Raw genomic sequence first — 25,490 nt, forward strand, 5'->3', positions numbered from 1 at the left:
GAGGGGCCCCTGGGAGGCCGGAGGGGGAGGCGGCGGCCGAACCCGCTTATTATACTACTCACGTTGGATGAAATGTTAGTTTCGGGAAAGGAGCCAAAAATTTAATCTATATAAATAAAATTGTAGGGTGTCCGCTGTCTGTAATTTCTTTTGTTTTGCCAATTTTTCAGATATTTATCCGTTTTTGGTTAACTCAAGACCGAATCGGTGGTTTTTACTTTTCGTGTCTGTTTGTTTGTTTGTCTGTCTGTTTGTCTGTTCCACCATCACGTCGAAACGGCTGGATAGATCTCAACCAAACTTCATATTTAGAGTATACTCATCCCGGGGAAGGTTTCGATATGCATATCGTTTTAAAATCTTTGAATAGACGGGGGTTTATAGGAAAACCAGACTGGTTTTCCCACCATCACGTCGAAACGGCTGGATAGATCTCAACCAAGCTTCATATTTAGAGTATACTCAACCCGGGGAAGGTGTCGATATACATATCATTTTAAAATCTTTGAATAGACGGGGTTTTATATGAAAACCACAATGGTTTTCCTCCATTTTCTCTTATATTATTGATTTTCTGTAAACTTCGTTTACCGTACGTGAAACGTCTCTTCATTATAAACAACTTTCGTTTTGTTCATAATTTACCTTACTCTTCACATGACGGAGAAATTTACAATTTTCTGCTGGTACCGTGCTCTGCATTGAGTGACCGACAGACCGACAACGAACCTACAGGTTACCATGGCAACGTCTCTGACTCCATGCCAGCAGGGAAGTAACGTATTGCCATTTTCCTCATCATGCTTTTAAATTCGTGGTTGTTCCTAGGGTAGAATTCAATAGAGGCGTCAATCGGCCTATCTGCGGGATATTGGCGGAATATCGTTGGAGGTTATAACCGCCCTCGAATAGATTAAGTAATAACACCATTAGTCATCATCTTATTATTTGTGTACCTAAGAATCACTGGACCTAAATTTATCTTCTGTTACCGCTTTATTATATCCATAACTCACACTAGCATAATTTATTGAGGGGCATTTGATTTTCCAATACATTCACTTGGCATTTACATATTTGTCGTTATCCGGCTGTCCTCAGTTATAATCCATTTTCTATTACTTTCGACTTTCTTAACTGTATTATTTTCTTCCTTAATTAGGCCGTATGTACGCGAGTGCTAGAAACTACTGGATGTATTTCCACCAAGATTCATATTTAGAATACACCTCTCCTTGATAGGTTTTAGGGCAAATATTGTTTCTAAATCCCTGAACTGACTGGGGGTTTATACGAAACCGAAACAATGATTTTGCACTTCCACAAAATATACACAACCAAACTTAATGGAAATCTACCTACCTTGGTAGAAATTAATTTCTAAACCTTTTTTCTCATGTGCATCATTTCGATACGAGGATTAATAAGGGAGACTTAACTCACGAGCGGGTGCGTGTAAAGCGTATTCCTTACAACTTGAAAACTACTGAAAACATTCGAACCAAAATTTATATTTAGCATCCACCTGTCCAAAGGTAGGTTTTAAACGTAAATAACATTTCATTTTCCGGAATGGACTGGCGGTTTATAGGGAACCGAAATGGTGATTTTACTCTTCCACAATATATACAGAACAAGACCAACCTGACTGGAAATCGACCAAACGTGATGGAATTCCACCTTTAAACCTTTTTTTTTCATGTGCATTTTTTCGTCAGGAGGATTAATAAGGGAGATATCATGAATGGTCACTTTTGCAGGTTAAGTCCAGCGGATATAGCCCAAAAGGTGTTTTACATGGAGCAGATTCCTTATCTATATAAATCAAATCGTAACGACTGTGTGCCTCTACACTGACTATTTTGGCGAAATTTTCGTACAGCTTTCCGTTTAAGGGGTAATAATGACCATCTCCATAATTTTTGGTTTAGTTTCCTGAAAGTCCTAATTTTTACCCACCTCGCCCAAAATCCAGATTGCGGCATAATCTGCCAGAAGAAAAAGAAGATACATGAAATTTGACAAAATTCTACGTTTTAGCCTGTAACAAACGGAAAACATCCAAGATCATTAAATTTTTCACTTTTTATCCGCGAAGAATATCGAAATATGCAGGCAATTTTAATGATGGTGCAGACCTTCGGAAATTCCTATCACATAACGGATTGCACAATCTCCGTTCAATTTGGAATGATCTACAACCTTGGTCTGATGACTTTTGCCGGATCTGTATCCCTTTTACGTTTGATTTCTCTCTATTAATCGATGTTAAGTCAATTTGTAATTTTCACATTCATAATTCATACTTTCAGTTACTTATATCAAATACAGAATCATCAAACTCTTCACGAAAATTGGCCCACCCAGTAGCCATATGTCAGCCAAATGCTATGTATGTAGCTGTCACATAATTATCCGGAAAGTAATGTAATGTGAGATAATCTTACAAAACCTTTACCCTGTTCCACGTTTCTAACTCAATCTGACCCAAGAATAGATGACAAAATCATAGGACCAGCCATTTAGGCCACTAAATCCGGCGTGTCTTATGGTATAATCCTTTGTCGATATGACGTACGTTTAGTAGCAGTTAATCTGTAAATGAAGGTCTTCAATATTGTAAACACGCATATACTTTCGTATGTCGATCTATATATATTCACTGATGTCGATTTGAAGCGATCGAGAAAGGGTAGGTCTGCTATTGTAATCAGTACTCCCCACACCGACTTTGACTGGCAGTAGGAAAGGGTTCCTTCTCCAACTCCTGTGTAACTGTCATTAGTAAGGAAGGCCTACAATTGTAATGAATAGTTCACTTCTCGATTTGACTTGCAGAAGGCAAGTGAGCATGCAGTTTTGTTTAAAACTCCCCTACCCGATTGTGTTTGGCAGTACTCAAGGGTGCCCGCCATTATAAAGAAATGTCCTCATCTAAAATGTGACTGGCATCAGGCATAGTGGCCTGCTATTTTGATGGAAACTCACCAACTTGGTGTGACTGGCAGTAAGCTGGCTGGCAGTAGGAAAATGGGCCTGGCATTATAATGATAACTGCACAATTCAATTTCGAGTGATAGTAGGGTAATTGCCTGCCATTATAATAGAAACTCCTCAACTGTAATCTGTCTGGAAGTAGGAAAGGGGGCTGCCATTTTAATGAAAACTCCCCAAATCGATTCTGTCCGCGTAGTAGGCAATGGGGCCTGCAATTATAATGTAAACTCCCCAACTCGATTGTGAATGGCAGTAGGCAAGTGAGCCTGCCGTTATATCACAAATCCGTAACAAACACTTTACATTGGAAACAACGTACGGGGACCTCCCCATGCTCTTTCTCGGATAACGCTAAGAGACATGCAATTTTAAAACAATCTTATTTACTGCATGTACACTATTTAATTCGATTTTCGAATACAATGTAGAATACCGTAGCGAAGCACGGGTACATTCGCTAGTTTTGAAATATCTACGTTATTGGTCCTGTCAAAAAGTATCACATAACAAAAGTTATAAAGAATAAAATTTCCAATAATTTATGTCGTGTACAGTTTTAACATACCGACTATGATAGTAAAATTCATGACTTTAGACTTTTGTAGACTAGTCCATATCTACGCCGAGCATTGCTACTATGGGAATATTGTTCAGTCGTGTTAACTGGTGATGGTTTTTGTCATGATTATCTTAAGATTGTCCGACTCGTTGGCTGAATGGTCAGCGTACTGGCCTTCGGTTCAGAGGGACCCGGGTTCGATTCCCGGCTGGGTCGGGGATTTTAACCTTTATTGGTTAATTCTAATAGTCCGGGGTCTGGGTGTTTGTGCTGTCCCCAACATCCCTGCAACTAACACACCACACATAACACGCAGTTACCTACACATGGCAGATGCCGCCCACCCTCATCGGAGGGTCTGCCTTACAAGGGCTGCACTCGGCTAGAAATAGCCACACGAAATTAAATTTTTATCTTAATATTTAAAACCGCACAGTCATCGGCCCAAGAAAAAATCGTAAAGGAATAAGGAGAATAAGACAAGAGGGAGTCAGGAAGGAAGGAGGGACTTCCTTTACGTTAGATGCCCTAATATCACAGAGTCGTAAGAAAACTAAATGTGAAGGTATACAATATCGAAAGGTCATAAAACTGATTAACAATAACATTACATTGACCATTGCTGTGATGTTATTTGTCTCTTCCGCTGTCACTCATCTCCGATAGATGACATTACTGTGCGTCCCAGGTAAAACAGCATGCCTGAATTTTGCCGGAAAGTAGTTGGGGAGTCAGATAATTTTGCACATGCAAGTCTATTTTTAAATTGTCAACATTTTTTTAAAAGTCCAAGTTCATTTTTGTACAGCTTTTTGTTCGACTTGATACGGAATGTTCCGAATTTGCTTCTTTACTGTGAGTCTGGCTGATTGTATCAAACAGATGATCGCTTGATTTCTTAGCCCACGTTGGCCAGTGTCGATTCGATAGATTTACCGACACATAGAAGAACTCCAGCGCGAGGTAATTCCGACGGCACGGAATCTCTGAAAAGCGAAAAAGTAGTTAATGAGACGTAAAAACAATAACATCATTCCTATGCTATCTGTGGATATCTGGGATTTGGAATCGACTCCCGATGGCAATTACATTTCCGGCTGTTTCTTATTGGAAGAAAAAATATTATCGCTTAAAATATTGGCTCTAATATCTCCAGCCAGTAATCGCTCACTAAAACAACTAAGTCTATTGAAGGTTCACATTAAGGTGAAGGCCATAGCCTAAATTATTCTTCGAGAGAATGAGATTATTTGTAAATAATGGCTTTTGGTCTTTTTTTTGCTATTTGCGTTACGTCGCACCGACAGAGATAGGTCTAATGGCGACGATGGGATAGGAAAGGCCTAGAAAGTGGAAGGAAGCGGACGTGGAGTTAATTAAGGTACAGCCCCGGCATTTGTCTGGTGTGAAAATGGGAAACCACGCAAAACCATCTTGAGGGCTGCCGACAGTGGGGCTCGAACCCCGATGACTGGATACTGGGCGCACTTAAGCGACTGCAGCTATCGAGTTCGGTTTGGTCTTTTCAATCGCTGAGGTAAATCCAACTAACCAGTAATTATACTGTATGCTGAAAGGCGACGTTGTTTGTATGTTTATTGTAAGTGTGTCTGTTGATTTGGTGCACAGCGAAACGATTGAAAGGTGATACGAATGAAGACAATGGGAACACCCATAAATGCGATCGACCTCGAACGAGAGGCCTATACAGTAATATTCATTTCCATAGCGTCACGCCTTGGTCCCGGGTTAGTCATGGCGAATAAGAAATAGTGTAGTGTTGCCGGTAGACGTGTTTAGAATATAGAGGAAGGAAGAAATCTGTCCATAGTATTTTCCCAGAAAGTTGGGAGAAAACGAGTGTACTCAGTAAAAGAAAACTACCAGTGACTGGGACTTCATGTGCAGTTACACTTCTACCTCTTGTCTTCTGAAGTCGATTCGTGACGTCGCGTCGTAACGGCGAGACCTAGTTGTCGGCTCCACGATACTGGAAAACAAAAACTTGTTTCAGCTCAAATAACCTTATCAGTCGTCCAGATGTTTACTGCAGGGAACAAATAATTTTGTATTATTTTTAATCAATATATCTAGATAACTTTTCAATTCCCATTTGACTAATGCAGCGAAGAATATGCTAATGTTCCCCAATTAGCTCTAATGTATATGCCTAACATGCTTTCGTGATACGTATAATAAATTAGGGGTATAGATAATGCCACATTAAGTCAGGTAATTGCGTTGAAAACCAAGGCTAAGCAATTACGGTGATACGTGTTGGCAATGATGTACTGCATAATTTATATGTTCTTATGTGTTGTCATTTCCGAGAGAAGGTACAGGTATACGTAAGAGGCCAGGTAGCAGTAGGGAGCGTGATTAACCTTGGATTTGATTCGCAGCACAAACAAGCAATTCATTAGTAGGCTCGTTCACCTCTCGGCACGAGAGATGCTCCATCGCAAGTAGCGTAAGACCTTCAGAAGGTAGATACGCAGATACTTTCTTAGAGGTAAACAGTCGCAACCCCCAAATAAGATATTGGAGCAAGATGACATGATAGGGCCATTCAGATTTATTTTTTTGCTATTTGCTTTACGTCGCACCGACACAGATGGGTCTTATGGCAACGATGGGATAGGAAAGGCCTAGGAATGGGAAAGAAGCGGCCATGGCCTTAATTAAGGTACAGCCCCAGCATTTTCCTGGTGTGAAAATGGGAAACCACGGAAAACTATCTTCAGCGCTTCCGACAGTGAGGTTCGAACTCACTATCTCCCGGATGCAAGCTCAGAGCCGCATACCCCTAACCGCACGGCCAACTCGCCCGGTCATTCACGGGTTTATATTGTATAAAATGGAGTTCACTACGATTGCATTGACCGGGCGAGTTGGCCGTGCGGATAGGGGCGCGCAGCTATGAGCTTGCATCCGGGAGATGTGGGTTTGAATCCCACTGTCGGCAGCCCTGAAGATGGTTTTCCGTGGTTTCCCATTTTCACGCCAGGCAAATGCTGGAGATATACTTTAATTAAGGCACTGGACGCTTCCTTCCCACTCCTAGCCCTTTCCTGTCCCATCGTCGCTATAAGACCTATCTCTGTCGGTCCGACGTAAAGTCAATTGAAAAAAAAAGAAGAAAGCACTGTCTTCTCGCCGTGGTAGGAAATGAAAATGGGAACGGTCCTAAGGCTAAGAGTATCACGTTATCTTTTAATACCCCACCCCTCCCTGATGTTAAATTCCCTGCGCATTATACTGAATGTGGTGAGGAGGCCAGTGTACTTGAGGAAGCAGAAACTTTCTGCTCGGTATCGTGATGTCTTCGCTAATGGTGGTGTAAGTATAATAGTTTAATTTATCGGAAAAATGAAATGTCGTATGGCTTTTAGTGCCGGGATATCCCAGGACGGGTTCGGCTCGCCAGGTGCAGGTCTTTCTATTTGAGTCCCGTAGGCGACCTGCACGTCGTGATGAGGATGAAATGATGATGGAGACAACACATACACCCGCTCCCCATGCCGTAGGAATTAACCAATTGAGGTTAAAATCCCCGACCCGGCCTGGATTCGAACCCGGGACCCTCTGAACCGAAGGGCAGTACGCTGACCGTTCAGCCAACGAGTCGGACATTTATCGGAAGAAGGACGTACAGACCTGTGTGTCCAATTTCAGGAATACATCAGCAAAAATTGGCATTGTTCAATTGTTCATTGTTGCAGCATTCAGATTTGGTAATTTACAGGAGACGTTCGTGGAGATGTCAATGAGAATGGAGACCAAACATTCGGTGTACAACTATCAAATCTTCAAAGCAACATGTGTAAATTACTATACAGTGGTCTAAAGCTATAGTACGGTTGCACCTAAGAGACAGCATGACGTATGTTTCTTAAGGGCTCGGAAGATGCATACTGTGTACACGAACAAACATACATTCAGTGCCACTTTTGTTATTATGTTGTTCTCAAGTTTTGGAGGACGCATAATACGTCAACACAGACGCACAATATTAAGGAGTTTCACTGCAAAGCACTGAAAAATTTATCACATAGAAGACTTAACTTTTGATAAATAGTCACGTACAATACCATACCATTGCTCACATGCAGGAGCCTTACAAGCATACAGATGCAAAGGTGAGCTCAATTGATGCTACTTGAAAGTTAATAATAATAATAATAATAATAATAATAATAATAATAATAATAATAATAATAATCATAATAATAATCATAATAATAATAATAATAATAATAATAATAATAGTTATCGTTTTTTACGTCCCACTAACTAATTTTGACGGTTTTCGGAGACGCTGAGGCGCCGAAATTTTTTTTCCCGCAGGAGTTCTTTTACGTGCCAATAAATCTACTGACACGAGGCTGAAGTATTTGAGCACCTTCAAATACCTCTGCACTGAGCCAGGATTGAACTTGACAGTTGAAGAACTCGTGATGAAGTTTGACGCAATGCTCCATCTCATATCATACGATGTATGCACTCTTTCATGAGTAAAGCAAATGGATTGTATTAGGGAATGAAGTGGCTGGCACTGGCAGTACTTGGTGGTGTTAGGTTGTATGGTCATCGAATGCAAGGTGGTGTTCCTTTTGCCGAAAACTTTGACAGGCAAGGTTTTTTCCTAGAGGGTAACCATGTCGCGTGCTCTCCATATGTATAGGCTTTTTTGCGGTGTTACTTTGTGCCCATTATCGTTCTATGCTGAAAGTTTTGTTTCAATTCGACAACTTTGTGATCCTACCTTGTTAGTTCTAGACTGCAATGCATACGCTTCCTCTAAGTAGCTCCAGTTAAGTGAAGTCATCTGAGATAGTATATCACACGTTATTACTGTATACGGTAAGTTAGCATTCCAAGAAACTGTTGGGATGGCGCCTTATTTGAAGTTTCGGGACACTTATTCCAATAACAGATTCGATAATCTAATTTAATTAAAATTATCAATATCTATCAATTAGAAGTACACATACAGTAGTTAGTAGAAATTACAGTACGGTATTAAATTTTGATCCAGTACTACAAGAATTACTTAAATTTTTAATATTTTTGTTATTAGTATTTTCAATGTTGCGTTCCTTTGAGTTATTGTATTGAAGTTAATGGTTTTCAAATCTGTATTATGTAGGAAGTTCCCTTTTTTGTATATATATTTTTGTCTTAAACATTAATGTTATTTGTAGTTCTTAGTATTTTAAGTTTCAGTCAGTTTTATAGTAGGCCTATTTTATTTTTTAGTATAGTATTTAGTATAGTATTTTTAGTATAGTATTGTAAGAGCGTGCCAGGAGCCCTAACTTCGCCACGGTTAATAAAGGCTTTATCTATCTATCTAAACAATGGTTGATTGAAAACAACACCGACAACGCTTAGTATGTTGTAAGGAACGGCAAATTGATCACATCTCAAGAGGGGACCCATGTCCGTAAATGCACGGTTTGGGTGCTGTGGGGAGTCAAAATTTGACAATGACTCGGTTATAGTGATGGGCGTGCATTCCATATTTTGTGAATAAACCTCCAATAGGAGCATCATTTCGTGCGTTAAGAAGGGGGTTCGAAATATCGATCTACAACTTGATTATCGGTGGTGTAGAGATCGGCACCCATGGTCACAACCGTGTGGTTGTGTGCTCAGTATTTCAGTTACTGAATGGATTAGTGTGATAAGATCCTCCTATGATGAAGCAGAGTTTCGTATACCATAGTACCCCAAACAAAACAAAAATCTCTGTACATGTGCACAAATCTTTGCACCACCGATGTAGGCTCTGTAATGTTCCGGCCCCGTGGTGTAGGGGTAGCGTGCCTGCCTCTTACCCGGAGGCCCCGGGTTCGATTCCCGGCCAGGTTAGGGATTTTTACCTGGACCTGAGGGCTGGTTCGAGGTCCACTCAGCCTACGTGATTAGAATTGAGGAGCTATCTGACGGTGAGATAGCGGCCCCGGTCTAGAAAGCCAAGTTTAACGGCCGAGAGGATTCGTCGTGCCGACCACACGACACCTCGTACTCTGCAGGCCTTCGGGCTGGGCAGCGGTCGCTTGGTAGGCCAAGGCCCTTCAAGGGCTGTGGTGCCATGGGGTTTGGTTTGGTTTGTAGGCTCTGTAATTAGACTGGAGGTCGACAAATCGAACCCGTTTCGTACTTTAATGGTGGAGGTTTCTTCACAAAATATGGAACACATGATCACCACCATATCCGAAGTGTTGACAAATTTTGACGCCCAACAGCGCTCAAATCATGCATTTCCAGACATTGGTCCCCGTTTGGAATGCGATCAATTTGCCATCCCACATAACATACTAAGCGTTGTCTGTGTTGTTTTGAGTCGCCCTGTATAAAGAGCATAGAACTCACCATTGATCAGATCCTGCAAAATAGAAAAATATAAAAACAAGCTTGATTGAATTCTTACCTACTTCCGAGGGTAAGTTCCCTGTTTTACTGAATGTCATTACAAGGTACCCCCATACCTCAGTCGCACAAATGGGACTGAGGCCTCAGTGGAGGCTAAATTTTACTCTGGCCTTTCTCAAGAGACAGACTGAAAAGGTCTGCATTTATCAGGAAATAGTAATAAGCGAATCTATGTCATTAGTGCGTAGAAATCTTGAAAAAAAAGTTTGTCTTATTTCCCAGAACAACTGTCCTCAAATGCAAAAGCCGCTCTAATGACCTTATATTCTACAGTCCTAATGGAATACAACTATGACTGGCGTAAGTACAGAAGAAAAGTTTTAAACTTGTAGTTCTTTAAGTTGCGGCACACCCATGCAAGCCACGCCGTTGTTAAAAACCTCGAATTCCTTGGCAGCAACATTCCCCATAAAGATGTCAGGCAGGGGTAAAATTAAAACCGAAAGGAGACCACACAAGGAAGTGTTTACTAAAAGCGCTCAGCGATACACAAATAGCGATTTCACATTATCAAGTGTGTTAGCAGTAAATCAATTACAACTCCATGCGAACAAGCTCACTTACCTTGATGTCGAGGTGAGCGATTTTGCGCTCATGAAGGTAGGCCAGCCCCTCGACGAGTTGCCGGACAAATTTCACCACATCCGACTCGAACGGCACCAAGTTGTCATCGATGATGGTTTGCAAGTCTCCACCAGGGGCACTGCAGAAGTAAATTCAAGTATTAGACAGGACATTAGTTCACACATTATGGTCAGTAAGCATCAGTGTTCGATGCTCTTCGAAACTCCAAAAATAGACCATGAAGTGTACAGTACACTGGAACATTGTTAATACTATTAGGACAATGTATGAAAATGGGAGTGGTAATCCCTGTGTGCTCCTGACTGAGTAGGACTACTTTTCAGTCTTGATTAGGAAAATAAGAAGTCTCTTCAAAGCACAAAGTTATATCGTGCGATAGGAAGGTAAGCCTCTTCAGCGATGGCTGCTTTGGAGATACGACATTTCACATGCACAAAAGATCGTGAGTACTCAAGTTCGAGGCTAGATGGTGGTCGTCTTTTCAGCTTACTCTTGCTTGGAAATTATCACTTCAAGAGGTCTTCAATAAAGCCACTCTTAGCTATCTGAAATATTTATTCTTGAACTTGAACCGACACAGACCGCCAGCACGGTCAAAGAAATTACCTCGTCGTCTTCGTGTGGTCAGTCGCTCCAAAAACGATCGAACCAATATAAGCACAGTGGTTATTGAGGTGAAATTCCATCGCATCCATCTATGAACCTGGACAAACTTGCTTTCGAGACCCAGGGTGGGCACTTTCATGAACTAAGTCATGGTTATTCTTAAGTGAATTTGAGAAGTACTCTTGCCCTACGTTCTTAGAATTTCAGTTTTCTGACCTTATGTTCAAGGTTGATAACTACAAAATCTGGCTCACAATTCTACTGTATATTGCATAGTAGCTTGGCATATGTTTACTTAAGGTTCGTATCCAGGCCCTGTCAGAAATATAAGACTCAACTGAGGGATAAATACAAGGTCTGCTCACCCTAAGATAACATTGAGAAAATAATGAAGTTATTATGTCACACTCGGCCATTTTAGAAGTGTGTTTCAATGTTTCTTCACTTCAGCTCCCGGCGAATAGGACCTACTATGTCAACTTCGTTCTCATTCTTCGTCCCAACTAATCAGAAATAGCCCTATACACACCAGTACAACCACCGTGGTCACCCAGGTTATTATAACTTAAATAATTCTCATACCGTAATTAAAAAATAATAATCTATATATATAAAATAACTTGTCCTGACTGACTGACTGACTGACTGACTGATTCATCATCGCCGAGCCAAAACTACTGGACATAAAGAAATGAAATTTTGGGAATACATTCATATTAAGATGTAGGTGCTCGCTAAGAGAGGATTTTTGGATATTCCGTCGCTAACGGGGTGAAAAGGGGGGTGAAATTTTAAAATGAGTGAATCTATATCTCAAAACTTTAAAAGTTTACAAATGTAAAAATTGGTATTTAGAATCTTCTTTAAAAATAAGGAATTACGTATTTTTTTGTTTTCAGAAAATCCCAATAGAAGGGGTGAAAAAGGGTGAAAAAGTGGTTGAATGCCTTTAATCAGGATACCGGTACTTATATCTCAGAAACTGAAGGTATTACAGACCTGAAAATTGGTACTTTTGATCTCTTTTAAAAATAAAGAAACACATTGTGCCCTTCGCTTATGGGTGCAACATATTTTTTTGTTTTTGGAAAATCCAATTAATGGGAGTGTGAAAAGGGGTGTGAATTTTTAAAATCAGTGTATCTATATCTCAAACCTTTGAAAGTTTACAGATGTAAAAATTGGTATTTAGAATTTTCATTAAAAATTAAGAAACACGTATTTTTTTGTTTTCGGAAAATCCCAATAGGAAACGTGGAAAGGGGTGAAAAATAGGTTGAATGCATTTAATGAGGATACTTATATCTCAGAAACTGAATATATTACAGACCTGAAAATTGGTGTTTTGGATCTCCTTTAAAAATAAAGAAACACGTACTTTTTGTTTTTGGAAAATCCAATTAATGGGGGGGGGGTGAGAGGGGGTGAATTTTTAAAATGAGTGTTTCTATATCACAAAACTTTTAAAGTTTATAGATGTAAAAAATTAGTACTTAGAATCTCCTTTAAAAAGTAAAGAAACACGTATATTTTTGTTTTCGGAAAATCCCAATAGGAAGGGTGGGAAAGGGTGAAAATGTGTTGAATGCCTTTAATGAGGCTAATTATATTTCAGAACCTGAAGATATTCCAGACCTGAAAATTGGAATTTGGGATCGACTTTAAAATAATAAAGAAACAGGCATTTTTCGTTTTTGGAAAATCCAAATAATGGGGGGGGGGGGTTGAAAAGGGGAGTGAAATTTTAAAATGAGTGTTCTACATCCTAAAATTTTAAAAGTTTACAGATGTGAAAATTGGTATTATGAATCTCCTTTAAAAATAAAGGAACATGAATATATTTTTTTTCGGAAAATTTCAGTAGGAGGGGTGCAAAAGGGTGAATAATGGGTTGAATGCCTTTAATGAGGATACATATATCTCAGAAACTTAAGATATTACAGAACTGAACATTTGGATATGGGATCTCCTTTAAAAATAAAGAAACATGTATTTTTTTGTTTTTGGAAACTCCAATTAATGGCAGTTAAACAGGAGTGACATATTTGGGTGAATTGTTTGAAAGACAGTATCTACAGAATATCTGAGAAACGTTGAATGTTACAGACGTAAAAAGTGATATTTGGAATCTCCTGTAAACGTAAAGAAACATAGGCGATTTGTTTTTGGAAACTCCTCTTAAGGGGAACTAAAAAGGGGGTTAAATTTTAAAATGAGAATTTATACAGTATATCTCAAGAAACTTAACATGTGACAGAAGTGAATCTCTATAAAAATAAGGAAACGTGTATTTTTAGTTTTCGGATATAGCACTTGGGTGGAGGGGGGCGGTAAAAGTGACTGAAAATGGTGTTGAATTCTTTTAATTAGGCTACTGTTATCTCAAAAATGAAGATGTTACAGACGTGAAATTTGATATTTGGAATCTGCTTTAAAAGTAAAGAAGCACGAATTCTCGGAAAATCCGATGAATTGGGGGGGGGGGGGGGGTGAAATAATTGAAAAATTAATTGACTTAATTGTATGAGAATACTTACATCTAATAAAAACTAAGGTTGTTATGGCCTACAGACGGGAAAATTGGTATTTGGATCTCCTTTAAAGACAAAGAAAAGCCCGTTTTGTGTGTGTGTGTGGGGGGGGGGGAGAAATCATCTTGGGAGGCGTGAGTGTGAATTCCTTTCATGAGGACACATAAATAAAAAACTGAAGAAGTTACAGTCGTGATAATTGGTATTTAGAGGATCCTTTACTATTAAAGAAACAAGTATATTTTGCCGGAAAATTCACTTGAGACGGGCGGGGGGGGGGGGAGTGTTAAAGTGAAAAAAGTGAATTATTTTAATCTGAAAACTGAAGGTAATAGACGTAAACAATAGTGTTTGGGATCTCCTTTAAACATAAAGAAACACGCCTTCTTTTGGTTTTTTGGGGGGTAAATAAACTTAACGGCGGTGGGGTGTAAAAGGAGTCGAGACCAATTGATTTTACTGTTCATAATGTATTTATAAGGAGCCTCCGTTGCTCAGGCGGCAGCGCGCCGGCCTCTCACAGCTGGGTTCCGTGGTTCAAATCCTGGTCTCTCCATGTGACATTCGTGCTGGACAAAACGGAGGTGGGACAGGTTTTTCTCCGGATACTCCGGTTTTCCCTGTCATCATTCATCCCAGAAACACTGTCCAATATAATCTCATTTCATTTGTCATCCGTTAATCATTGCCCCAGAGGAGTGCGACAGGTTTCGGCTGCCGGCACAATTCCTATTTGCGCCGCTAGATGGGGGCTTTATTCATTCCATTTCTGACCCTGTCGAATGACTGGAAACAGGCTGTCGATTTTCTATGTACTTATTCTGATCATAAACCGATCATTTTTAATCTTTCCTGGGTTCGTTTTCAAGAGCCATCTTTCCCTTCGGAGAACGTTCTTAGATTACAGTACCTTCTCCTGGCATATAAATAAAAATTTAAACACAATTGAAATAAACGATAGGAATGAGATTGACCGTCCAGTTTTTCACCTCTATAATAAGGTCAATAATGCACGGAAGTATGTCATTCGTATGGCCAGAAATCCCCCACACTTGCGTACGCGCTACAATGGTGCTGGTCACATTCTCAACAATGACAATGGCAGCAGATGTAATTTACCGCCAAGTAGCGGTCTTGCATCTTGCTGTTGGGTCCAGAACATCTATAATAATAATAATAATAATAATAATAATAATAATAATAATAATAATAATAATAATAATAATAATAATAATAATAATAATAATAATAATAATAATAATAATAATGTTCTGTACCGTCGTCAAATGTGCGGACTGCGCTAGAAACGGGTCCTTGACGGGTAATGACTAAGAATGCAGTCCGGCTGCGGGTTCAGAACCGCCAAGGCACCAAAGACGACACCACGCCGGTTCTCCTGAAGGATTTCATCCATATTAAAAATGCTTATAGGAAAAGATGGCAAAGATTTAGGGACCCAACTGACCGGGTGGAATACCTGGACCTAGCCCGGGAAGTACGAAATCGATTGCTTGAAAGAAAGATTGAAAAATGGAGGGAGACTTGCCGTAATCTATTAGAAAACCAGTCAGATCGCGAATTTCGGCGGATTATATATCTAAAACAATAAGCATTCATTTATACATTTCAGTATAATACCGTAGCGAAGCACGGGTAACTTGCTAGTTTAGCATATTTTAAGTGACTGTTGATATCATTGCCATGGAACCTCGTAACAAACAAACCCGTGAGAAGAAGTCTTAAAATGACAAGAAGATGCTCACATCTGAGAATCTAAAAAGAAAATAGAGACACCATTACATGAATTTATCCTTATTTGACGTCTCCAAAAACTGTACAAGTAATTAATGAGAAGTAAAAAATACAGCATTTTCTTCTTATTCTTCTCCTTTATTGTCTTTTTACCAGTCATCTGGCATCGGCACTAATGCATATCAAGCCTAGTTCTACGGGCGGACGCCCTTACTGACGCCGATGTTATGTAGAAATATGCATTCGTTATTGTGTATTCCTCTGATGGCTAGTAGTGCGACATGTCATATATAAATTGACGATGTATATATAAGATGATCATAAACACTCAGCCCCCGAGCTAGAGGAATAAATTAAACGTGGTTAAAATCCCCGGCCCGGGATCGAATCTGGGGCCCTCTGAACCGAAGGCCACTCTGCTGACAATTTAGCCAAGAAGCCGGGTAAAGCCAATAACATTATTATTATTATTATTATTATTATTATTATTATTATTATTATTATTATTATTATTATTATTTGTCTCATACAGAACTCAATGTTTACGACACACAGACATTGTGTCATGTTTGAGATCTCAGTCCTCGAGAAAGTGACCGAATGGCTTGAATGGCATGGTTCATCCAACAGCATTTCTTGAGAGTTTTAAGTTTAGCAACATTGGACGTGGCCTTAGATTGGTTAGGCGTACAGGCGTTGTTAGTCTTTAGAGAAGGAGATGGTTAGCCACACTACTGATGTAACTTAGTTGGGGAACTGAATTTTAGGTTAGGCATGCTCCTCTGTCTAAAGTTTCGGAGTGGATTACAATATTACCTATTAATATATTTCAAGCCCGCCCCTGCGGTGTAGTGGTAACTGTGATTAGCTGTCACCCCCGGAGACCGGAGTTCGATTCGCGGCTTTGCCACGAAATTTGAAAACGGGGACGAGGGCTGTAACGGGGTCCACTCAGCCTCGAGAGGTCAACTGAGTAGAGAGAGGATGATTCCCACCTCGGCCATCCTCGAAGTGGTTTTCCGTGGTTTCCCTCTTCTCCTCTAGGCAAATGCCGGGATAGTACCTAACTTAATGCCACGGCCACTTCCTTCCTTCTTCATTGTCTCTCCTTTCCAATTTGCCCACCTTCCCACAAGACCCCTGTTCAGCATAGCAGGTGGTCTTCAGTTGTATCCCTCCGACCCAAAGTCTCATGCTCCAGGACACTGCCCTTGAGGCGGTAGAGGAGGGATCCCGCACTGAGTCCGAGGAAAGAACCAACCCTGGAGGTTAAACCGATTAAGAAAGAAAGAAAGAAAGAAAGAAAGAAAGAAAGAAAGAAAGAAAGAAAGAAAAAAATATATTTCAACTGACACTGCGTGCTCTAAATAAACAGTAGTGTTTTTCGAGTTATGTGGTTCGAATCCCTGAAACGATAATCCCAACTAATGATAATCTTATTGGTTTTACGTCCCACTAACTGCTATTTCTCTTGAGCAGTGCTGTACTATGTGGAGTGTTCATATGAAGTTCCAGTCGTCTTTACTAGTAGACCAGCAGTCACCGAGCGAGTTGGCCGTGCGGTTCGGGTCGCGTAGCTGTGTGCTTGCATTCATGAGATGGTGGGTTCAAATTCCACTGCAAGCAGCCCTAAATAATGTTTTTTTGTGGTTTCCCGTTTTCACACCATGCAAATGCTGTTGCTGTACCTTAATTAAGGCCACGGCCATTACTTTCACAACCCTAGCCCTTTCCCATTCTTGCGTCGCCGAAATCCTCCGATGTGTTAGCGCGACATTAAACCACTATCAGAATAAATAAATAAATAAATAAATAAATAAATAAATAAATAAATAAATAAATAAATAAATAAATAAATAAATAAATAAATAAATAAATAGTCCGCCTCTGTGGTGTAGTGGTTAGTGTGATTAGCTGCCACCCCCAGAGGCCCGGGTTCGATTCCCGGCTCTGCCACGAAATTTGAAAAGTGGTACGAGGGCTGGAACGGGGTCCACTCAGCCTCGGGAGGTCAACTGAGTAGAGGCAGCTCGGGGTCTATTAGCGACTTATAGGATTTACTACCTCTTCTACAGCCAAAGTTGCCAAATCGGCTACTGCACTCTACACGAAGAAAGGGCAAATACTACAGATAGTGAGGAAGGAAGTGATTTGGCAGCCTCTCCAAAACAAACAAGGATCACTTAGAACACATTAACTCAGCAGGGTGCAGGGTGTGATTGAGTACTGGCTTCCAGCTGGCTTCTAGGAACTGAGGCTGTCATGTTTTGTCCCCAACTATACGCTAACTTATATGTAAGGGGAAATTTTAAGTTATTTCCCGTAAATGAAATGTCGTATGGCTTTTAGTGCCGGGATATCCCAGAACGGGTTCGGCTCGCCAGGTGCAGGTCTATCTATTTGACACCCGTAGGCGACCTGCGCGTCATGATGAGGATGACATGATGATGAAGACAACACATACATCCAGCCCCCGTGCCACTGGAATTAACCAATTATGGTTAAAATCTCCGACCCGTTCGGGAATCGAACCCGGGACCCTCTGAACCGAAGGCCAGTACGCTGACCGTTCAGCCAACGAGTCGGACTATTTCCCGTAAATATCGTATGACGAAGCGATTGCATTTGATTGTTATGTTACTCTACTATGTAAGTTTCAATTGCCATGTTTTATAGTTTCTTGTTTTTATGCATTCCTTGTTTATTCTTCTTCTTTCATTACTATGATATTTCTTGTTTTGATATAGTTCCTTGTAATAATCTGTTTTCATACAATTGTTTGTTGTACAGACTGAGTTGGTCGAGCGGGTAGGATCGAGTAACTGTGTGCTTGTATTCGGAAGATCGTGGGTTCGAATCCCAACGTCGGTAGCCCTGAAGATGGTTTTCCGTGGATTCCTATTTTCACGCCAGGCAAATGCTGTGGCCGTACCTTAATTAAGGCCACGGCTGCTCCCTTCCCAATCCTAGCCCTTTCACATCACTGTGTCGTTGAAAACCTTCTATGTGTTCGTGCGATGTTAAACCACTAGCAAAAGAAAGGGAAGATTGTTGTATTTTTGTTGTTGTGTAACTTATGTTTTAATTTCGTTGTTATACTTCTGTAAACAGCATTGCCACTGAGATGTTTCCCAACTGCTGTACATTATTAAAAATAATAATAATAATGGCATAGTACATTCACAACAATAGAGCCTTACTCAAGACAAACATATTCTGATACGTGTAAAGCCAGAACAGTGTTTCGATATGAATTCTTATTGCATAGGGAACTTACCGTGATGTAGTTCAAGGAGACAAGGGACCATCACTAGTGGCCATGACCCAAGTCCACAAATTCCTACGCTTTAGGAAGCTAACGCTGGTCAAGGGCGATTTACCTTGAATCACACGAAAATGATGCTGTTAATTTTACTGCCGAGATATGAGGCTATGACGACACCCTTATGATTACGAAGACTATTATATACATATTTCCAAGTGTAGTTTAGTTATATACTGTTACCTTATTAAGACACGGAGGTGCAATTGGAGCTGCGTGAAATTTCTGAGAGGGAATTTCTACCGATGGGAAAGTGTCGTGAATCCGACATTTATCTCTTCTTATTGAAGTGTAGGTGACTGTAAGGTGACGGCCCCGCAGTCTAGGATAGTGAGCCTACCCGTCACCCGGAGGCCCCGGGTTCGATTTTCGGCCAAGTCAGAGATTGTTATCTGGATCTGATGGCTGATTCGAAGTTCACTCAGCCAACGCGAGAACAATAATTGAGAAGCTATCTGACGGTGAGATAGCGACCCCGTTTTATAAATCGAAGAATAACGGCCGGGAGGATTCATCACGCTGTCCATGTCATCTCGTAATCTGCAGGCCTTCGGGCTGAACAGCAGTCGTTTGGTAGCCCATTGCTCTTTAGAGCCACTGTGCCATAAGGTTAGTTTTGTTTAATTGTATGGTAATGTGATGAGACGTTCACTGGTTGATCTATATCGTAAATGAAAATATAACCACTTAATATGCCTTTGCTGGCGGGACCTAGTGTTTACAGTGCACTATGTCTTCTGGTATGGGCTAGAGCAATCTTGTTACTTTCATTGATCTGTCTCAGCTTTATCCTTGGCTTTGACAAAATGAAAGTGACTGAGGTATGAGTGATGCTAGTAATGCCATTCCTTCTGCAGCCAGTCCCTGCTATGAATGGTGTGAAAATATTGCTCATAGGGTCGGTTGGTGCATGCATTTCAGTGGGCTTGGCAGACTGATATGTAATAGCAACTTCTGGCCCGGTGAGGAAAGCAACGGGAAACTACCTCACTCCTCATTTCCCTAGTATGCCTCTTCAGTGATGCCTAGGCCATCTATGACAGCTGATGGCAGAGCTGTTGAGGATCCAACCAGCCTTCGGGCTGAGGACTAAACATACATACAACCACTTAATGCCCGAAATACGAAGTTTACCTTGTTCAAAAGATTTCAGCGCATGACAAGCAGAAGGAAATCGTTTTCTGATTCTTCTAGATGAAATAAGAAAATAAAACTTGTCACTTTTAAAAGGATATCTCACGTACCAAAATATGACTTCCTTTGGTGATTCAAGCAAGATTTTTGAAATGAAAGTGCACGTAGCCTACCTGTGTTCCAGATCACGTCATCAACAGTCATGAAAGCTAAAAGCTTTCCTGCTTATCCTTTGGTGTTCCCATTACACATTCATTATAGCACGAAGAACGAGGTAGTAAATATAATGATTATGATGTTTATGATGATGATAAATGCGACAGTTATTATTATTATTATTATTATTATTATTATTATTATTATTATCATTATTATTGTTATTATTATTATTAAAAATCAAAACGCTAGCTTGTAGTTTTACGTGACTGCTGTTGTGATCATAATTCACGGGACCTCCATATTTATGTTTTATTTGAACCAAAGGGGTTGAGTTTTAATTTTAAAAATCGCACGTGCATTAGCCGACATTCGAACTACAGCTACCTTGGTGGAAAGTCAACGGCTATGCCAATCAGTTGTCACTATCGGCTAGGCAGCACCTCCGTTATGTATGTATGTATGTATGTATGTATGTATGTATGTATGCATGCATGTATGTATGTATGTATGTATGTATGTATGTATGTATGTATGTATGTATGTATGTTGAGTACTCAGCTCGAAGGCTGATTGGATCCTCCACAACTCCAACATCAGCTATCATAGAAGGCATAGCATCACTGAAGAGAAGGGGTGTACCAAGAAAATGGGGAGTGCTTTCCTCACGGGGCCAGAAATTGATATTAAATATCAGTCTACCAAGTCCACTGAAGCGCATGCACTAACCGACCACACGAGCTACATATTGACATCATTCATCACGGGGACTGGCTGCATAAGGAATGACATTACTAGCATCGCTCATACCTCAGTCACTTTCGTATTGTCAAAGCCAAGGATGAGACTTAGACAGGCAAATGAAAGTAACACATATGTTCTAGCCCATACCAGAAGACGTAGTGCACTGTAAACACTAGGTCTTACCAACAGAGGCGTACGGTATACATACAGTATATATCAGTAGCGGCTCGTGTTTAATTATGTTGGTGGTTCTACGCTGTCCCTCCCAATCCATCGCAGTGAGTGCAATACACAAATCTACATTCGTACTGCATACCGGAAGTGCCAAATGAGCTCGTGTGCATCCGTCCTCCAACCCCGAACGAATTATTCGTCCCATTCTCTCCATGTCTTATAACACGTTCCCGAAAACTTACAGAAAAAAATAACAAACGGATAAACAAACACATACAGTACATCTCAATTTGTATGTAAGACTTCCTGGTGACTTGGACGATATAATCAAGTGCTTTGAAGAAAAGACGGTTGAAAAGTTATAAAATTAAAGCATTTCTTTCAATCGAAAATATCGTTGATTTTTTTTTTTTTTTTGCTAGGGGCTTTACGTCGCACCGACACAGATAGGTCTTATGGCGACGATGGGATAGGAAAGGCCTAGGAGTTGGAAGGAAGCGGCCGTGGCCTTAATTAAGGTACAGCCCCAGCATTTGCCTGGTGTGAAAATGGGAAACCACGGAAAACCATCTTCAGGGCTGCCGATAGTGGGATTCGAACCTACTATCTCCCGGATGCAAGCTCACAGCCGCGCGCCTCTACGCGCACGGCCAACTCGCCCGGTATATCGTTGATCTAATATCGACTTACTCATATTTACAGAAGTTCCGAGACCTGTATACAGCCGGGCTGAGTGGCTCAGACGGTGGAGCCACTGGCCTTCTGACTTCCAACTTGGCAAGTTCGATCCTGGCTCAATCCGGTGGTATTTGAAGGTGCTCAAATACGTCAGCCTCGTGTCGGTAGATTTACTGGCACGTTAAAGAACTCCTGCGGGACAAAATTCCGGCACCTCTGCGTCTTCGAAACCTGTACAAATTTAGTTAGTGGGACGTAAAGCAAATAACATTATTATTCTTACTACCTGTATACATCTTTCGGAGTCGGCTTTCTTAATTGAATGGGAAATCATTATTTGATGATACTAACGTTCCTATTTCAATTTTAATGACTGCCGAACTTCGAAGAATACGCCTTCATCTGTATTATTAAGGAGAAACATCTTCATGATTACTTGTAGAATGTTCATTCAGGTATTGTCGTAATTACTTTTACGGCTTGTCTCATTTTGCCATCTGTATTACGAAGACTGCAAAATGACTAGCTATTAAAAACCCTTATCGAAGGAAGGTCAGTTTAAACCTTTGAAATTATCCTTCGCCATAGCGCAATCTAATACCAAGATGCCAATCCGGAACAATGATATTTCAATACAAATCGACGAGTCAGGTCTACAGGTTTTCATTTCTTTCATATCTTGCAAGACAATTTCGGCCCAAAGAGGGTGACAGCCAAAGAGAGGAGAGGATGTTATTACAGCCATGACTGGGGAGGAAGTGTCAATGATTCCCCGAATTGGGACGTCTCAGCGACACAGCTCTTCCAATACACGAGAATAGGTCAGCGGTGCTGCAAGGTGAGCACATCATACAGAATCTTATGAGAGAATCTCAGTAACTACAGCTTTCTCCGATAGGTGGCTTAAGCGTTTCCCACGCTTTCCTCCTAATGTGTTGTCGTTCACAGATTCAGGCAAGGATGCCAGATCACCAGTAATTGAATGGGTATCGATATTTGGCTCGATAACAACATACAATATTATGAAGAATGGGATAGCTCATCCCTGTATACTACATCTGTCATTATAGTGGTTCTACAGGTCTGCAGATCGTATTATGAACCAATGCCTGATATTTAGTGGTGGAAATTAGTATAATGGCACGTGGTTTTGTTTGGAGAAAAGGGTTTATTTACTTACTTGGTATTGCACGCAATTTCCCCCAGTACAGTTCACAATCAAAGCATACATGATAGATTCTAATTGTACATTTAGCATTTGTACTTTAAAAAAATATCTTATGCCTACTGTATGTGGAAATTGATATAAACAGCACTTACTTATTATTCCTTGTGTACTTTTGTTAGAATTAACTAAGGTAAACAGTACACATTTCACAACAATGACCTAGTATTTATTTAAACCTCCATTGCTCTTAATAACTGCGAAAATCCCCTTGGGCACTGATTATATAAGAGAAGCGATCACTTCTTCTGAGCGTGAGGTCCACTCCATTCGAATTGCATTTTTAAGCAAACTGCCGTCCATCTTGCTAGGATACGCCATAAATGCTCTAGCAAAGCAAAGTCACCTCCGTACAGGCCATGAAGGCCCTTGGAGGAGTGGAAGGTAAAGGCTTCCACCATTGTTAGTCTAACATCGGCACGTGATGGGGTAGAGTGGTTAGCTCTACGCCCGGCCACCTTTGCCCCCAGGAATTAACCTGCTACTCATTTTTGGTGTAGGCTGAATGAACCTCAGGGCCATATGCACCTCCGGAAGTGGAAATCTCGTTTCTTAAATTTTACGACTCCTTGATGTTCATGTTTGTGGGTTACTATAGTCACGTCCTAGTTCATGAACCATGGGCAACGGCTGAGTGGCCTAGTAAGTGGTCCTGAGAGTCGGGATACCAGTTGCTATGGAATGGGAGTGGGCATCTCGGACATATCTGAGTCGTGGCCCTCCTTGTGCTCAGGCGGCTAGGACTACACAATTCACCGGTGGTCCATAACCCGTTAGAGGAGAGATCCTCACTTGGACTATGTGCAAGTAGGGCAGCATCCTGCTTCATGAATTTACCGAGCTCAGAACACTTTAAGCAAGCCTCGGACCTATGGGAGTAATGGAGTCCCACTCCCATTTGACAGGCGAGGGACTCCTTGGAAACAACTTGGCGAACGAAATGGAATTCGATGGGGAGCTATCAATATTAATGGGGCTTACGGAAGAAAGAAGGTAGAACTTGCTGAGTCAGCAAAGAGGATGCATCTGGATGTGCTAGGAGTAAGTGATATTCGGGTAAGGGGAGATAAGGAGGAAGAGATAGGAGATTATAAAGTGTACTTGACGGGTGTTAGAAAGGGAAGGGCAGAGTCTGGGGTAGGGCTCTTTATCAGGAATACCATTGCACGCAACATCGTTTCTGTTAGGCACGTAAGTGAGCGAATGATGTGGGTAGATTTGTCAGTGGGAGGAATTAGGACAAGAATTGTGTCCGTGTATTCACCATGTGAGGGTGCAGATGAGGATGAAGTTGACAAGTTTTATGAAGCATTGAGTGACATCGTGGTCAGGGTCAACAGCAAGGATAGAATAGTGCTAATGGGCGATTTCAATGCGAGAGTTGGGAATAGAACTGAAGGATACGAAAGGGTGATTGGTAAATGTGGGGAAGATATGGAAGCTAATGGGAATGGGAAGAGTTTGCTGGACTTCTGTGCTAGTATGGGTTTAGCTGTTACGAATACATTCTTCAAGCATAAGGCTATTCACCGCTACACATGGGAGGCTAGGGGTACCAGATCCATAATAGACTATATCTTAACAGACTTTGAATTCAGGAAATCTTTTACGAATGTACGAGTTTTTCGGGGATTTTTCGATGATACAGACCATTATCTGATCTGTAGTGAACTAAGTATCTCTAGGCCTAGGGTAGAGAAAGTGAAATCTGTCTGCAAACGAATAAGGGTAGAAAATCTCCAGGACGAGGAAATTAGACAGAAGTACATGGATATGATTAGTGAGAAGTTTCGAACGGTAGACAGTAAGCAGGTTCAGGATATAGAAAGTGAATGGGTGGCATACAGGGATGCTGTAGTAGAAACAGCAAGGGAATGCCTAGGAACAACTGTGTGTAAAGATGGGAAAGGCGAACATCTTGGTGGAATGATGAAGTGAGAGCAGCCTGTAAACGTAAAAAGAAGGCTTATCAGAAATGGCTCCAAACAAGGGCCGAGGTAGACAGGGATTTGTACGTAGATGAAAGAAACAGAGCGAAACAAATAGTTGTTGAATCCAAAAAGAAGTCATGGGAAGATTTTGGTAATAACCTGGAAAGGCTAGGTCAAGCAGCAGGGAAACCTTTCTGGACAGTAATAAAGAATCTTAGGAAGGGAGGGAAAAAGGAAATGAACAGTGTTTTGAGTAATTCAGGTGAACTCATAACAGATCCCAGGGAATCACTGGAGAGGTGGAGGGAATATTTTGAACATCTTCTCAATGTAAAAGGAAATCATCATGGTGGTGTTGCAAACAGTCAAGCTCATGGGGAGGAGGAAAATGATGTTGGTGAAATTATGCTTGAGGAAGTGGAAAGGATAGTAAATAAACTCCATTGTCATAAGGCAGCAGGAATAGATGAAATTAGACCTGAAATGGTGAAGTATAGTGGGAAGGCAGGGATGAAATGGCTTCATAGCGTAGTCAAATTAGCGTGGAGTGTTGGTAAGGTACCTTCAGATTGGACAAAAGCAGTAATTGCACCTATCTATAAGCAAGGGAACAGGAAGGATTGCAACAACTATCGAGGTATCTCATTGATTAGTATAC

At 40.8% G+C, this 25,490-nt stretch overlaps 1 protein-coding gene across 1 annotated transcript in view; it reads right to left on the reverse strand.

The window, feature by feature from the left end:
* Positions 1 to 25,490, reverse strand: part of LOC136863094 (uncharacterized) — a 324,692-nt gene that overhangs the window by 63,501 nt on the left and 235,701 nt on the right. Inside the window, exon 4 of the mRNA XM_067139430.2 lies at positions 10,559 to 10,697. Within this exon, the coding sequence (XP_066995531.2) occupies positions 10,559 to 10,697 (139 nt within the window). The remainder of the gene's footprint in view (positions 1 to 10,558; positions 10,698 to 25,490) is intronic.

The sequence above is a fragment of the Anabrus simplex genome, chromosome 2, assembly GCF_040414725.1.
Source record: "Anabrus simplex isolate iqAnaSimp1 chromosome 2, ASM4041472v1, whole genome shotgun sequence".
Classification (NCBI taxonomy): Eukaryota; Metazoa; Arthropoda; class Insecta; order Orthoptera; family Tettigoniidae; genus Anabrus; species Anabrus simplex.